The following is a 14,307-nucleotide window of genomic DNA, read 5'->3' as shown; positions in this document are numbered from 1 at the left end:
GTACCAGTAGCGTGGCGTGATTTGCGATGTATCGATTGATCTGCTATTTAAACCCGTGGAAAAGGATCGATATACAGGGTGTTCGCAGGGAACGCCTTAATAATCGAATCTTTACCATAGCTGCAAATGGGGAAGTATCGATAATCAATCATTCACGCCACGCCACTGTTGGGTATCATCAGTAGAGTGATGAATATTCCGCTTATCTGTATGTAAAAGGGGTCTAAAGAGTCGGACATGCCACTTAGGATTGCAGATATATATTCAAAGGAACTTCGCGAAGTTGAAATGCTTCAATCTCATGTCTCATCAATTTCAATTAAGCTTACGCTCTGATATCTTATTCTCTCTTTCTCACGTTTCTCTTCCCCTCTACGCGACTCTCCTTTTTTTCCTCCCTTCTCCTCACCTCTTTGCAATTTTAGGTCATGAGATATGGTTTAATATTTCCTCTATTTGAATTTATTTTAGCAAAACTTGAAGAAACACATTTATAGCAAAATGAATCAGTAATAAAAGCTCAACCAGTTGCGATAAAGCACAAAATTAAGTACGTAATAGTAAACAAATGCTGTCGTCCTATCAATTCGGCGAGGATTTCTCCATTAAAAATTAAAACTAGGGGAGCGAGAAAGTAATAATTTGGGAAGAGTTTGTGTGGCAAAATGTCACTACAACTTCATTATCACCGCCAAGATCTCATCCATAGAAATTTCTCCGTTTTTTTCCATGTCTAGTGCCCCTAAAAACCGGTGAAAATGCATGCCTAGAGAGGTAGGTCAAGTGGTGTCATTTAGATATTGGGGTAAGCACCATAGTCATGTCCGAATTAGTGTCTAGCCTTCCGAAGGCAGAGCTGATACCTACCCAAATGAAATCTAGGTGATGCCATTCTAGGACGCCAGCCCTTCAGTAACTCCTACGTGAAAATTCTTTTTTGGATTTGCCATTTGCCTTTCCATTGTTTTCTTCATCTTTTCCTTCTTCATTTTTATGGATTTATTTTGCTCTCTTGATATCGTCTGCCGATAAGTTCCGAAGTTTAAATGTAGAGACATACTACAGAAGCGCAGCAAGAAACGGCCGACCGTGCTAGACAACGAGACCACTCACACCACTGCCGTGATAGCGAAGGGAGCAGTAAGTGCATGCTGGGATGAGCATCGAGACACATAACAGCATGTGCTAATCATGGCTCATACAAAAATGCACTTACTGCTCTCTTCGCGAAGAGAGCAGTAAGTGCATGCTGAGATGAACCTCGAGACACATGAAAGCATGTGCTAACCATGGCTCATACAAAAATGCACTTACTGCTCTTACTGAAGAGAGCAGTAAGTGCATGCTGAGATGAACCTCGAGACACATAAAAGCATGTGCTAACCATGGCTCATACAAAAATGTACTTACTGCTCTCTTCGCTATCACGGCAGATCATCGGGTGATCACCGCAGTTAAGTCACCGCGTGGTTACGTCCGCGCCTTTGTATTAAGTGACGTAAAACTTGTGTGCATCTGCACGGCACCGCGGAGGCAATCTGATGATCGATAAATCAATTGATCATATTCTCGCAAATTAGCCTCAAGCAAAATTATTGACCTAGTTTTGATCTTTTTCTTCTTTTCATTTATCGCGGATCAATTTTTCCTCTCAACTCCTTACTTCCTATTTATTATCGCCGCCGTGAGCGCGACTGTAGTTAGCGGCGTTGTCGAACGGGCAAAAAGCTCAACATGAAAATTCACAGGATCTGACGCTCTGCTCAAGAGACTTTCGTCTGATCTTTGGTCTGATTTCATCTATTTTATCTCCTTTTGAGAAAAGGAAAATGGACGATAATTACTACCGCGAATCAGTTTTCCTTTTTCGCCTTTTTATAATGAGCTCGTTTAGCAAATTGGAATTTTAGCCTTTTTGATAGGTCGGGGCGAAAGCACTTACTTAAAATTGGTTTTTAGTAAAATTGTACCCTATTTTTCTTTTCTCATATATTTTGTTTTGTTTTTGGAAGATAGTAACCTCAGAAATAACGAGTTCAAACTTGTGCGTGTTTAAGTCCCATTTTCAACCTCATCGCCATGAGGGCTAAAATGACGTTTGAAAATATCATTTTTGTCGTGGTCACAATCCTGATCTCTCGTTGCAGATCATGATCACAACGAGAAGGATATTTTCGAACTCCATCTTGGTTTTCTCGACATGCGTTGAAATGGGAGCTTAAATTATTCCGCAACTTTGAACTTGTTTTTCGGATCGTCCAAGAAAATTCGGAGATATTCCTATCTACAAGTGTAATCTTTGATCTTCTACAATGCAAAAATTAAAAATTATCGTATAAGTTCATTTGCGATATGGGGTTTTTCCGCGAAAGGATGTTGATCTTAGTTGAGAAAAAATAAATATAAAATCGGATCGATAATCGACCTTTTGAATCAATGAAAGTCGCTTTCCCATTTGAGTGAATGCAGCTATTCTGCCGTGCTAAAGAATAACGCCGTATGAACTTTCGAGAGTTGCCAAATTTCCTCTCTGAAAAGAGTTAATTTTGAAGAATATTTAAGAATATTTTTCCTTGAAATTTTCAGTGACTTTAGGTGAAATTGTGAACAAAATTTTCTGAAAAATTGGAGGAAAAATATTTACAAATTTTCCAGAAAATTCGTGATTTACCAAAGGAAATTTGGCAACGCCTGAAGGTTCATACGGCGTTTTTCCCTAGCACGGCAGTTTTCCACACCGTACTACGTATCGCTTTTAAAGATTTCTTGGAAGTCTGATAATATTGGTGCTGCAATTTTGTAAATGACATTGAAATTTGGAAAGATGCAAATGCAGATGCTGGGAGTTGATGTTTGCCATATTTTACATTTAAGTGGAATAATTTACTATCTCTTTCAAAACTTTCCAATCGTAAATGGCGGAAATGTCAATCGATGCATAATTTCACCGGAGATTACTCAACACCACACATAAGTGATGGTCTGCAAATTACTTTCCGAACTTTGACTCTGCCTTTCCTTTTTAATTTTTCGTTTTTACGTAATGCAAACGCTGAACGTAGCGAGACTCCGTTCAATGCTGCACTTTTACTGACATGGTGATGAATAATGGGCAATATGACGTAAACTATTCACTCAAAATTGGAGTCATCCATGTTATCAATTCCATGACTAATTATTTTATTATTCTCACCCAAATTAGTCCTCAGGTTTTATCATCCCTCTTTACCCTGAAGCAGTCAGGTAGGTTGTGATTTTTTTCTGTGATGAATCTTTCTCTAACTGCTCTCTTAACATTCTTCACTGACATGATTGGTTATGGTGTTTCTGACTAATCCAAACTTGCGTTGTCTTCACAAGTGAAACACTTAAATTTAGCAGAAGGGGGGATTTTAGTGATTTTTTAGAGCCCTGCTTTTCTAAAAGTTGCCTTTAGAATGTTTTTCCACATAGTTGTATACTTTCATATTGTATATGAGGTTCAATCGTTCCGTCTCTTGTTCTTGCACATTCTTTTGGAACGAATTTCGAAGAGAAGGAAGTACTAAAACATTCCTGAAAAGAAACTTAAACAGGAGCGCACGTAAGAATAAACTGAAGTTCACTGAGGGGCGATGGAAGGAATCATACGTACATTTTTGACTAGGAACAGGGTCTTAGCTCAGCTTTTCCCGCATGACGAGATTTGCGATTTAACCTGTCTTTTAAACGTAAAAGTTCGCTCTGGCCACTTCGCGCCTTAGGCGTTAAGCGTTACGCTTTATGCGTTACTCTTATAATTCTATATTATAGAGTAAAATGTTTGGTCAGATCGCACTTCACTGAAAAAAAAACTCCGGCCGTGGGAGCCGCAATTACGGGCTATATAGACATACCGTCCGTTCCGGGCTCAAAGGCCGAAAATTCCGGCTGCTGGAGGCGTAGCTTCGATTGCTCCGGGCTCAGAGGCCGAAGCTACGGCTCCAGCAGCCGGAATTTTCGGTCTCTGAGCCTGGAACGGACGGTATGTCTATATAGCCCGTAATTGCGGCTCCCACGGCCGGAGTTTTTTTTTTTTTTTTTTTTTTTTTTTCAGTGTATCTCCCGTTTTTGTAGGGGTACACTTGCCTAATTTGAATTTAAAAAAAAGCAAGTGACTGGATCATCGAAAAACTTGACCGAGTTCCTGAAATTCACTCGAACCTCTCAGAAACCAACAACTTGCAACACCTTTCAACCTTTCATTCACTGAATGACCTAGAAGGTTACTCTTGTACGGTCGCCTCATCTGCAAAAGCCTTGCGTTCCCACATCTAATCCCCGAAGATCACTCACAGTTGCTAAATGGATTTACCAAGCGTTCGAGCCGCGACTCCTCTGAATTTTAATAGAGGGAAGTCGTATTTCAGCCATCCGTTTTGCAACATCGGGCTTGCTGATTAAAATGCTCAAACTCCTACAGAGTGATCGACGAAGGCGCTTCAGTCACCGATACGGTGATTCAAAGCGGTGTTGTCAGATTGAGTTAAAATATTGCCACATTCAAGTTCTACGAAGCATGGATATTGAGTGTACTATATAAATCGAGTTTATAGATAACAGCAGACGGAGAATCCCTAACTTTGTAGTAACTTTCAAAATTGTCGTAAAATATTGTGTTTTTGTGACAGGGCGTTCAAGCACCCGCAACATATTTGAGTCATTGCTAAAAGGAGATTTCACCCGCCAAAATTACTACTTTTGCCACAAAATCTAGGTGCGCGAAGGTGATTGAAAAATACTGTCATTCTAATTTGGGGAAACGCAACATGTTCGATTCGTTTGAATTGATGGTTATGCTGTAGAATGAGAGCATATTTGTATTCCCAGGTCTTCAACTGATCATGTGTTCGAGGCCCCAACTTTGGTCGGTATTTTTCAAGGGTAGGAGAGTGAGAGAGAGAAATTATTATTTCAATTAGGTATAATATTGGACTTGTCTCCAGGAGAGAGAAAGGAATAACGATTTTGAGGTTGCTAGTCTCCAAGCTCGAAAGCAAAAGCTGGTGATTTAAAAGCTCCATCTGACAAACACACGGTCAAAGAACTTGACCTTCGTTTATAACTTTAGTAATCAAAGCATCGCACATTGAGGCAAATCTGTGCTGTCGTCTTGGTGTAGCGTTACAATATTGCCTTTATGTTTATTAATCATTTCTCTAATAGTATACATACTCGTTGTTGCGCCTTAACAAAGGCATTGACGAAATCGAACCATGTCTTCTGGATTTCTTCCAAGTGTGAAACCTACCGTTCGCAGAAGTGTAGTATTTATGAGAGGCTTTTACTTTTCTTCATCAACATGATAATGAGGGCGAGTCTATCAGTTGTGCCATTTCCATATTTGCACGGAAGTTTCAGATCCTACGGAGCTGACGTCGTACCATCTTTTTAAAAAAATGTTGGCTCGGAATCAATGATGGCAGCTCTGCTACATGTCAAAATTCAGCCTATGTTTTCATGGAACAATGATGAAAATAAAAATATAAAATAATGTAAAAAAGATTTTCCATAAAAATTTTGAATCTCATTATAGATACTTCATTTTTCCCTATCAGTGCATAAGCCATCTTTGCAAAGCATGTGGAAGAACGTTTTACCCTGGGTCAACATCGGAAATATAGCTCATGCACAACACTCATTGTCAGTTTATTTACAAACCTCTAATCTTAAAGAAAGAATATTAATCAATTAAATAAATGTAAGCAGAAGACTTGGTCGGCGTCCTGACGATGGTTATGACGTCTCAAAGACGTAAGGGCCAGGTGTTTACTACTAGAGAATTTGAATATTGTTGGAAAAATTGCTCCAAAAGGAGATTTCAGCATATTAAAGTTGATTTTCGTTTGTTTACAGCCTGGCAGAGTTGCGACCTTGGTGGATGAAAAAGAGGTATGCCCCCATTTGCCTATATCATTTTCAATTTTCATTCTTTTTCCATATGATTTTCTTCTTGTTTTTATTTTCAAACCTTTTAATTATTTCACTTATCGTAATTTTTACTATGCCATAGAATCGCACGAAAGCAACACTTTTCTTACAACGCCTATAAAATCTTCATAATATGCTATCTTATAATTTCCAATGAAATCCGTCTTAATAAGCTTTGAGATTTTGATGCATGTATGCTCCCTGATTGTTTACCTATTTTAGACTCTCGTTCCACATTCAAAGTTAGAACTAAATCCTACAAAGTCCATGGTATAAGTGCTAATGCGTGACGCACCGGGATATTTATCAAACCTAATTTTGCAAACGTCAAATTAAATTATGTACAAGCCTCCCAATTTTGATGTATAAAAATTGAGCAATCAAAAATGAGAAAAACCATACCATATGATGACGAGCCCAAACTTTGGAGAGACCTGAGTGCTTTTTTTCTACAACTGTAAAGAGATTTTTTCTTCCTCTTTTTTATTTTACCTGCGAATTTCTTGCTCGAGAAATTAGACCTCAGGCCCTCCCCCTCTTCAGTGAAAAATTTGTGGGTTCCCCACTAGCCGTAGCCGGATGTAGCGTGTGGCATAAAGACATTAATCAATTATTTTAATGGTGTAGCATACACCTTCCCTCTCTGGTTACGAAATTCATGGTAAGTCACGCGAGTTGATACACGTGTAGTCATTTATGGATACAAACTTAAAAATTAATTCCTAATGTGTATATTGCAAAAGCATGCCAGCAAACTTGTCTAGACCACGGTCTTGGAGTCGGGCTTTTAAAAAAATTATCTCAACAAGTTAGTGCGTGTACTTTTTCCAAAAAGATAACGGAAACTCGAGATAGGTTATATCTTTTGAGTTCATGGAAAGGTAATGAAGCTAACTCATCAAGAGCTTTTGCACTCCTCTACTTAACATCGATCGGTTAAATTTAGTCTCACGGTTCGTTATCGTAAGTGGTATGCCCTGCTATGACGTCTTCCGTCTCATCCACGTGTCTGCCCTCCTACGAGTTTCAGCGGAGAAAGGGGTTGGCAAGAAGCTAAAGAACAGGAGCGTTAAATTTTTAATCTCGAAAATTAACCTTTTTTGACGTATAATAAGTGCGATTTAAGTCTAAAAAATATTTTAGATCATACAATTCACTCAGTCTGATGGGTGTAAACTTTCGTTCTGTTTTTGACAGCTTTCATTTTGAAACATTATCGTGTGAATTATCTTAATTAAGGTACCCCGAGTTGAAAATTGAAAAAAACAAATATCTTTCCTGGGGAAGCGACCCAGCATTGATTTTTAGAGGGATTTAAATTCAGGATCCTTTCCTCCAAACGAATTCAATTGGGTGTTGGTTATTTCCTGCCTTATAACCGGATATACAGGGTGATCCAAAAGTCCCTTCCACCCCCTCTAACTTTTTACCTAATTGAGGTAAAGATTTGAAACTTGGGGGATATTCCTAGGTCAAAGGGAGCTACTTTTTGGCCCCCCTAAAATTTTCAGGGGGCCCCCCTTAGGGGGGCAACGGTCCCCAACTTTTAATTTTCAAATGGGAAGACCCCCTTTGTGATAGCTCGTTCGAAAGAGCATAAAAAAAGAAAACTTTTCGCGCAAATCCGAAGTCAATATCTCAAACCGTCTCAAAATGGCGGCCGGTTAAAGTTCAAAATGGCCGAAAATTCACACCGGTTATTTGTCGATGGATTTGCGCGAAAATCGGTATGTTGGGGTATTTTGACACGAGAAAAACGAATTTGACGTTAGATTTTCAAAAAAACCAAAATTTCCAAAATGGCCGCCGGTTAAAGTTCAAAATGACAAAAAATTGATTTTTTTAGAAATTTAAGTTCAAATTTGTTTATCTTATGCCAAACTACTCTCAAATTCCAAGTCTTAGGCAAATCCATCAGGAAAAAACCGAGGTGACAATTTTCGGCCATTTTAAACTTTAACCGTCGGCCATTTTGGAAATTTTGGTTTTTTTGAAAATCTAACGTCAAATTCGTTTTTCTCGTGTCAAAATACCCCTACATACCGATTTTCGCGCAAATCCATCAACAAATAACCGGTGTGAATTTTCGGCCATTTTGAACTTTAACCGGCCGCCATTTTGAAACGGTTTGAGATATTGACTTCGGATTTGCGCGAAAAGTTTTCTTTTTTTATGCTCTTTCGAACGAGCTATCACAAAGGGGGTCTTCCCATTTGAAAATTAAAAGTTGGGGGCCGTTGCCCCCCTAAGGGGGGCCCCCTGAAAATTTTAGGGGGGCCAAAACGTAGCTCCCTTTGACCTAGGAATATCCCCCAAGTTTCAAATCTTTACCTCAATTAGGTAAAAAGTTAGAGGGGGTGGAAGGGACTTTTGGATCACCCTGTATTTGACTAGTTAAAGTACTGATTTTTTTAGCTCTTTCAAAGTAAACCTCTTATGAAACCATTCCTGAGAAACGCTTAAGCATTGTGTCCTGTTGTAGGTTCAATCAACTTCAACATTACGAAATAAACCAAATTATCCAAGTCAGGTTGATCAATTATTTCTCGGAGAAAATCAAAGTGTAACTCTGCGAGGAATTAACAACAGGACAAGTACTTCTGTTTCGAAACGATGTTGGTCTTTTTACTGATTTATTTCTCTCAGAAGGAGGACAGCTAATTTGAGTATAGATGTATATAGTTATCTATTTATCATGATTTCTGACCTCCAGGCTGGGACTTTATACAAAGCCCAGTGTAATAATTATTCCATCTTGAAGTTCCTAGGCGTAACTTTTCAACTTAGCATGGATATTGAATTGGAAAAGAATAGGGAGGGAGATTCTGCAAAAAAATATAAGAGGAAAGACGGAAGGCTTCTCATTTAACAAATCAACCATTATCTCCAAGAATCAGAATATTTTAGAATTAGCACGGTCCTAGAGGGTTTTGACCGGATCATGTTCAAAGAGACATAATTTTTCGGTTTGATGTGCGACTCGCGTGCAAACTAACAATTGACGACATGTTCAGTAAAATTGTTTTTCGCTCATATTTGGTGTATCAAGTCAGAGTCGCGCGAATTTTCGATTTGCATATTCCTGTTTTTGAGGGTAACCTTGACGACCAGAAATTCATGAGATACGCTCGCGACTCAATGTAAGAATGAAAGTCCGTGTCAATCGAGTATTTCCGAGAGATTTTTCGCACAAACATACCTATCATGCAAACACTATGACACTTTGAATATTGCAAAATTGACTCACGTCTTGGGTTCAAAATCACTGAAGAAAAAAACACATTGGATCTAGAGTCCAGACCCTTAAAAACATCGACAAGAAAAAGTACTCTTGATTCAATCAGAATCTAGCTTAAATCAAGAACCAAGCCTCTGAATTTGAGCGGATTTCCTTTTGATTTAAGCCAAAATCTGATTGAATCAAGAGTATTTTTTGTCAATTTTTTAGGGTCAATTTTTTCTGAACAAAGTGAACTTAGAAGTGAAATAAGCACACTTAGGAGAGCGTGTATAATGGAGTCAGTGGCCTTAGTTGTGTTCAGATCGGACAGGCAACTAATTTAACTCCGTGACAAAGCGTGAAGTATCACACAAAATGAAGGCGCTCCTTGCCAAGCGCTTCGTGATTTTGATGGTCATATGATCATCACTCATCAAATTTCATACCGATGCGCATAGTTGCACTTTTTCTATAACACGCCTGGACCGCTTGCAAATTGCCAGATCGATAATCGCCCTTGAACAATACAAAAATCAGTAAACCAAAAATAATAAATCATTAACATCAGGGATTAAAATTATTGAAAACGCTATGAAAACAGTAGAACAGTAGTAAAAACGCCTCCTACTTTATAATACGGCGAAAAATATTACTTCCTGCTTTGTTGACCTGGAAAAAAATATGTATTTTCTATTCGCAGATGCAGTATACTTTTCAAACCACAATCAAAATGTTTCCTATTTACACTTTTATTCTAATGATTTCTTATTTTTAATATCATTCGCAAACGTTTGATTTTTAATTGATAAAAACTAAGTCAAAACCTGCGTCGGTGAAGAGAAAGAGCAAACTTTTCTGCATTTATTGACGTCACCCAATTTCGTCCTAGTCCCACTGGAACCGCTCTAAACGAATCAAATTCAGTAGGGATCCCGTTGATCTGCTCAATAACCCTTGTGTATGAGGCATGTCCCTTTGATCAATAATTGGACCCTTTCATCCAGCCGCCACAACGAGGAAGAGTCGCAAATTACGTCTCAAGAAGATCGTTATAGACACCAAGCTGGGAATTATGAGGAAGTGTCGATCGGTGTTAATTGGACGGTTCATTTAAGAAAGGTCGTGCGTGTCATAGGGTCTTGGTAAGGTATACGCCTTTTTTTTTTCGACGAATCCTCAATTGAACCTCGTATGTTTCACCACTCGTGTGAATGAGACTCTATGTAGCTCTGTGTGGACTTCTAATAAGACGAGGTGAAGATTTTCTAAACTTACACAGTATGACGTCACATTCGGCCAAAGTATCACGAGCGCTTTACTATGCGACGTTTAAAAATTCCCGCGGACATTATATTTTTTTACAGAGAAATTTTCGGTAGAATCCGTTTGAAAATTTCACTGGATTTTATCGACGTCACAAAGAAAATTCATTGAAATTTTCGGATAGCTTCGCTGAACAATTTCTCAGTAAAATAATAGAATGGCGATGGAAATGTTCAAACGTCGCATGGCGCTTGTTATAGTTTGGCTGGAAGGTGACGATATGCTCATGGAACATCTCCTTACTAAAAATCTTAATCATCGATGAATCGGCACCAAAACTTTGACTAAATAATGATAGAGAATTGTTTTTTTCCGAGCGGGAAGTTTCAATTTATGCATCGAACAATCCTAATCTCTCGGTTACTTCCAGTAATTTTCGTTGTACAACTTGTTCTGCGTGAAATTTCAATGAGGAAATATGCATCCTAACGCCTAAATTAGAGCCTTGTCCAGGGTTCATTGCGGTACAGAGAAAATTCCCTGCACTTTCTCTAACGTACTCGAGAAAAGTGTTCAACGTTAATTTGTTTGTTGTTTCATGATGGAAACATCGCGCCCGTGGGAACATTGATCCGTGAGCAAGAGGTATATCTTTTCCAGGCGTCTCCGGAAGAATCGTCGTCACAACAACAGTACTTTCGCAATGAATGTATTCCAGCTCGCAATACCACCCTCCCTCCATTCAAGGATCGCAGAGTACCCCGTTGCTAATTTTGGCGATAAAATGTCAACTTGCTTACCGTGGATTTGAGGTCTCAATCAGTTAGAGTTAAATTAAAGAACGAGCGATTGGGAGATTTTTGATGACTCAAACTATATACATTTTTTAATATTTCGTGTGAAAATAATTTGATTCAATAAAACGAATCGCGGCATTCTTAAACTATAACGTACCATCTTTCGTAACTTTAACTTTGTAAAGCGACTTTGAAAGTTCATTAAGATCGTCGATGATGAAAGTTTCTTAGGATTTTATCCATTCCATGATTAGGCGATTTTACTTCATTTTCCATGTAGCGAGCCTGCGATGAGCAGATTTCTGTAAAATTATACCATCATCTTATTCAGTATTGATTGGTTTCTAGCACAATTTTTTTCGTGCACATTCCAGTCATGTTACCTGAAAAAAAATATTCCTCAAGTAGTTATATTTCTTACTTATTACCCAGGTGCATTTTAAAACCAAGAACCTCTCCAATAAACGTCCGATAACCCTGCTCGCACTTTTAAATCCAGCGATCTCAATCTCTTTTGCTTTAAATCACTGGCCAAACATTTAAATCACTTACTTTTTCATTTGCAAAGCACTTAAAACCACAGGCAAGCCTTGCTATCAGAAAATATTGATAATCCATGTTTTGTGACGCCTGTCAGATTTTGCCACGCTGTTCTTGAGACTCTTCAAAAAGATTTCGAGTGGTGAGCCCAATCAACGAGCATGGTCTAGGGGAGTGATAGACGGTGGAGATTCGAGAGGAACGCGGTCAAAGTTTAAATCGCTGCGAATTTAAATGAAATAATCACCTCAAGCGTTGTTATTCAATCGTCAATTCCCAGTAGTACCCTCCCCCTCGTTTATGTCATCGCAATACTATGTTGCTAAATGTTCGGATACCTCCATTGATAAGCTATAAACGCGTAGTTCTATAGATTAAACGTCCAAAAATTACAGATAAATACATAGATGCTCTTAACATAACTTTTTTCAAATTTTTTTGACTGGCTTGATTTTTCACTCAACTTATTCATCAGTAAGTGAAGAGAGAGGGGGCGGGTGACTCTATCATGCTAAATTTAAATGCACCCAGAAATAAAATAAAGGTAGAGAGGGAACCCTTAATTGGAGTCTCATGAGTGCAGCTAAAAGTTTCTGCCCTTGGGGCTACTCGGTGGCAGATCCAGGGGGCATGGTGGCATGTCCCCCTCGGGCTAAAAAATGGAAAAGAAGGTGTAAAGTGTGAGAGAACAAAGATCATCTCAAAATTTACAAAAATTATTTTAAGACAGGAATATAATGACTAAACTAAAGGTTTCTCAACACCCCAGAAGTAAAGTCAATACTCTTAAATAAAATTACATTAAAAGAGTAATTATTCGTCAACGTTCAACTTCCAATGAATGTACAAGTTGTATGCTAAAACTGTTTAAGGTGATTCGATGGACGCTATATCTTCTGTCAAAACGACGTACGATATATCGCATCGATTAGTTCCATTTTTTCAGCTACTTGTCACTGTTCTCGAATTATGAGATCGAAATTTTGGTGTCAGGAGACTAAAGAATTCTTTTACCGATTTTAACAAATAAATTCAATATAATTACGGCGTGGTTTTTTTAGAGGAAAAATTTCGCATTCGATACTGATATCGGAACTGCACTCGAATTCGAGATTTTCTCTTTAAGAAACCACGCCTATAATACGTTGAATTTGTTTGTCAAAATTGGTAAGTGAATTCTTTAGTCTCCTGACAACAGAATTGCGATCTCATAATTCGAGAAAAACGACGAGTAGCTGAAAAAATGTAACTAATCTATGCGATACATCGCATGTCGTTTTGACACAAAATATGGCGTCCATCGAATCACCTTATATTCCATTCCGGAGGGGCAATTTTTTTCCTTACTTCCGAATTTAAATTCCGCCAATCGCTGTCAGACTTCTCGACAGTTAATCACGCTTTCGAATACTTCTTACCTGGGGAATGAGAATCTTCCTCCATGAACGTTTGATATGTTGAACGGTAAAATTATCGCACCGCATGACGAATTTAAACCACGAATTTATAGCGCTGAACCAACGGAATCGTAAATGCAGCGATACAAAAGTGGCAGCATAGCAGTCTCGAAGATGATCCGTGATCTTGTAAGAGATATGTCAGATTATTAGCGGCCCAGCACTCAGCAGCCGGGGACAGACTCAGCGACAGAAGCCGCCTCTACGGCTGTCAAATTGTGCTGAAAAGCTTGCTGTTTACATTGAGCCTTACGGGATTAATGCTAATTTTCAGCAAAATCTGACAAATATGGCCGCCTTCGATGACACGCGCGACGGAAGGGGACCAGGTTTGCGATTCGATGATCTCGATGACTCTTTTGTCGCCGAGTAACTGGACCGGTTCTTTCGTCTATCCTCTTCAATCTCGTAGATGCCAGATGTTTGAACCGAGTTTATCAGGAAGGAACCAACCCGCATTTTCTTAAAAAATTAGGTAAAGAATATTTTCGAGTTCTAGCCGTATATTTTCTCCTGCCAAAAACAAGATATCGAAGAACAGAAATTAGTTCGTGAAAAGAGGGGATAACGTTTATTTTCCACATTTAGGCTTATGCAGGAATAAATCTTCAAACCTCTTTTTCTCAGTTTCAACTCAATGTGGGTTGGTTTCTTTCTGATGAACTCAGTCGATCCATTTTAGAAGTGAACTCTACCGATCCACCTCGCATTATTCATCATTTTGGCACACAAAAAAAAATCATATCTACATTGGTTACCAAATGTTGCAGTGTGTAACCATCAAGGCCGGATTTACCCACTTGGCGCCCATTGGCCGCCTGTATTTTGCCGCCTCCTTCTCATTCGTATTGAAACATCAATAAAAACCATCAAGTGAGCGTGCGGGGGGGAGGGGTGCATAAGACGCGTTTACTCGTGTTGAACACATGTTTTGGGAATGCCCTGTCAACACTACTAGCAAAAGTTAAGTTTCGTAAACCTATCTTTGTGTAGACAAGGCCTTTCACTGAAGAAATTAACACAAAAATTATGAAAGAACAAACATAAATGTGGTTTAATGATTTTAAGTTCCGCCGCCGCG

General features: G+C 38.7%; 1 protein-coding gene across 2 annotated transcripts in view; it reads left to right on the top strand.

Annotated features, from left to right (window-relative positions):
* The window catches only part of LOC109039013 (glutathione-specific gamma-glutamylcyclotransferase 1), a 56,872-nt gene that overhangs the window by 23,853 nt on the left and 18,712 nt on the right, over positions 1-14,307 (top strand). The window contains exon 2 of one of the 2 annotated variants that reach the window (XM_019054327.2): positions 5,875-5,910. The exons of the other annotated variant lie outside the window; for it this stretch is intronic. Coding sequence (XP_018909872.2) covers positions 5,875-5,910 — 36 coding nt within the window. The remainder of the gene's footprint in view (positions 1-5,874; positions 5,911-14,307) is intronic. 2 annotated transcript variants of the gene reach the window in all.

This window comes from Bemisia tabaci, chromosome 4 (genome assembly GCF_918797505.1).
Source record: "Bemisia tabaci chromosome 4, PGI_BMITA_v3".
Lineage (NCBI taxonomy): Eukaryota > Metazoa > Arthropoda > Insecta > Hemiptera > Aleyrodidae > Bemisia > Bemisia tabaci.
The sequence above is the reverse complement of the archived record's forward strand: the minus strand, read 5'-3'. Positions and strand labels throughout refer to the sequence as shown.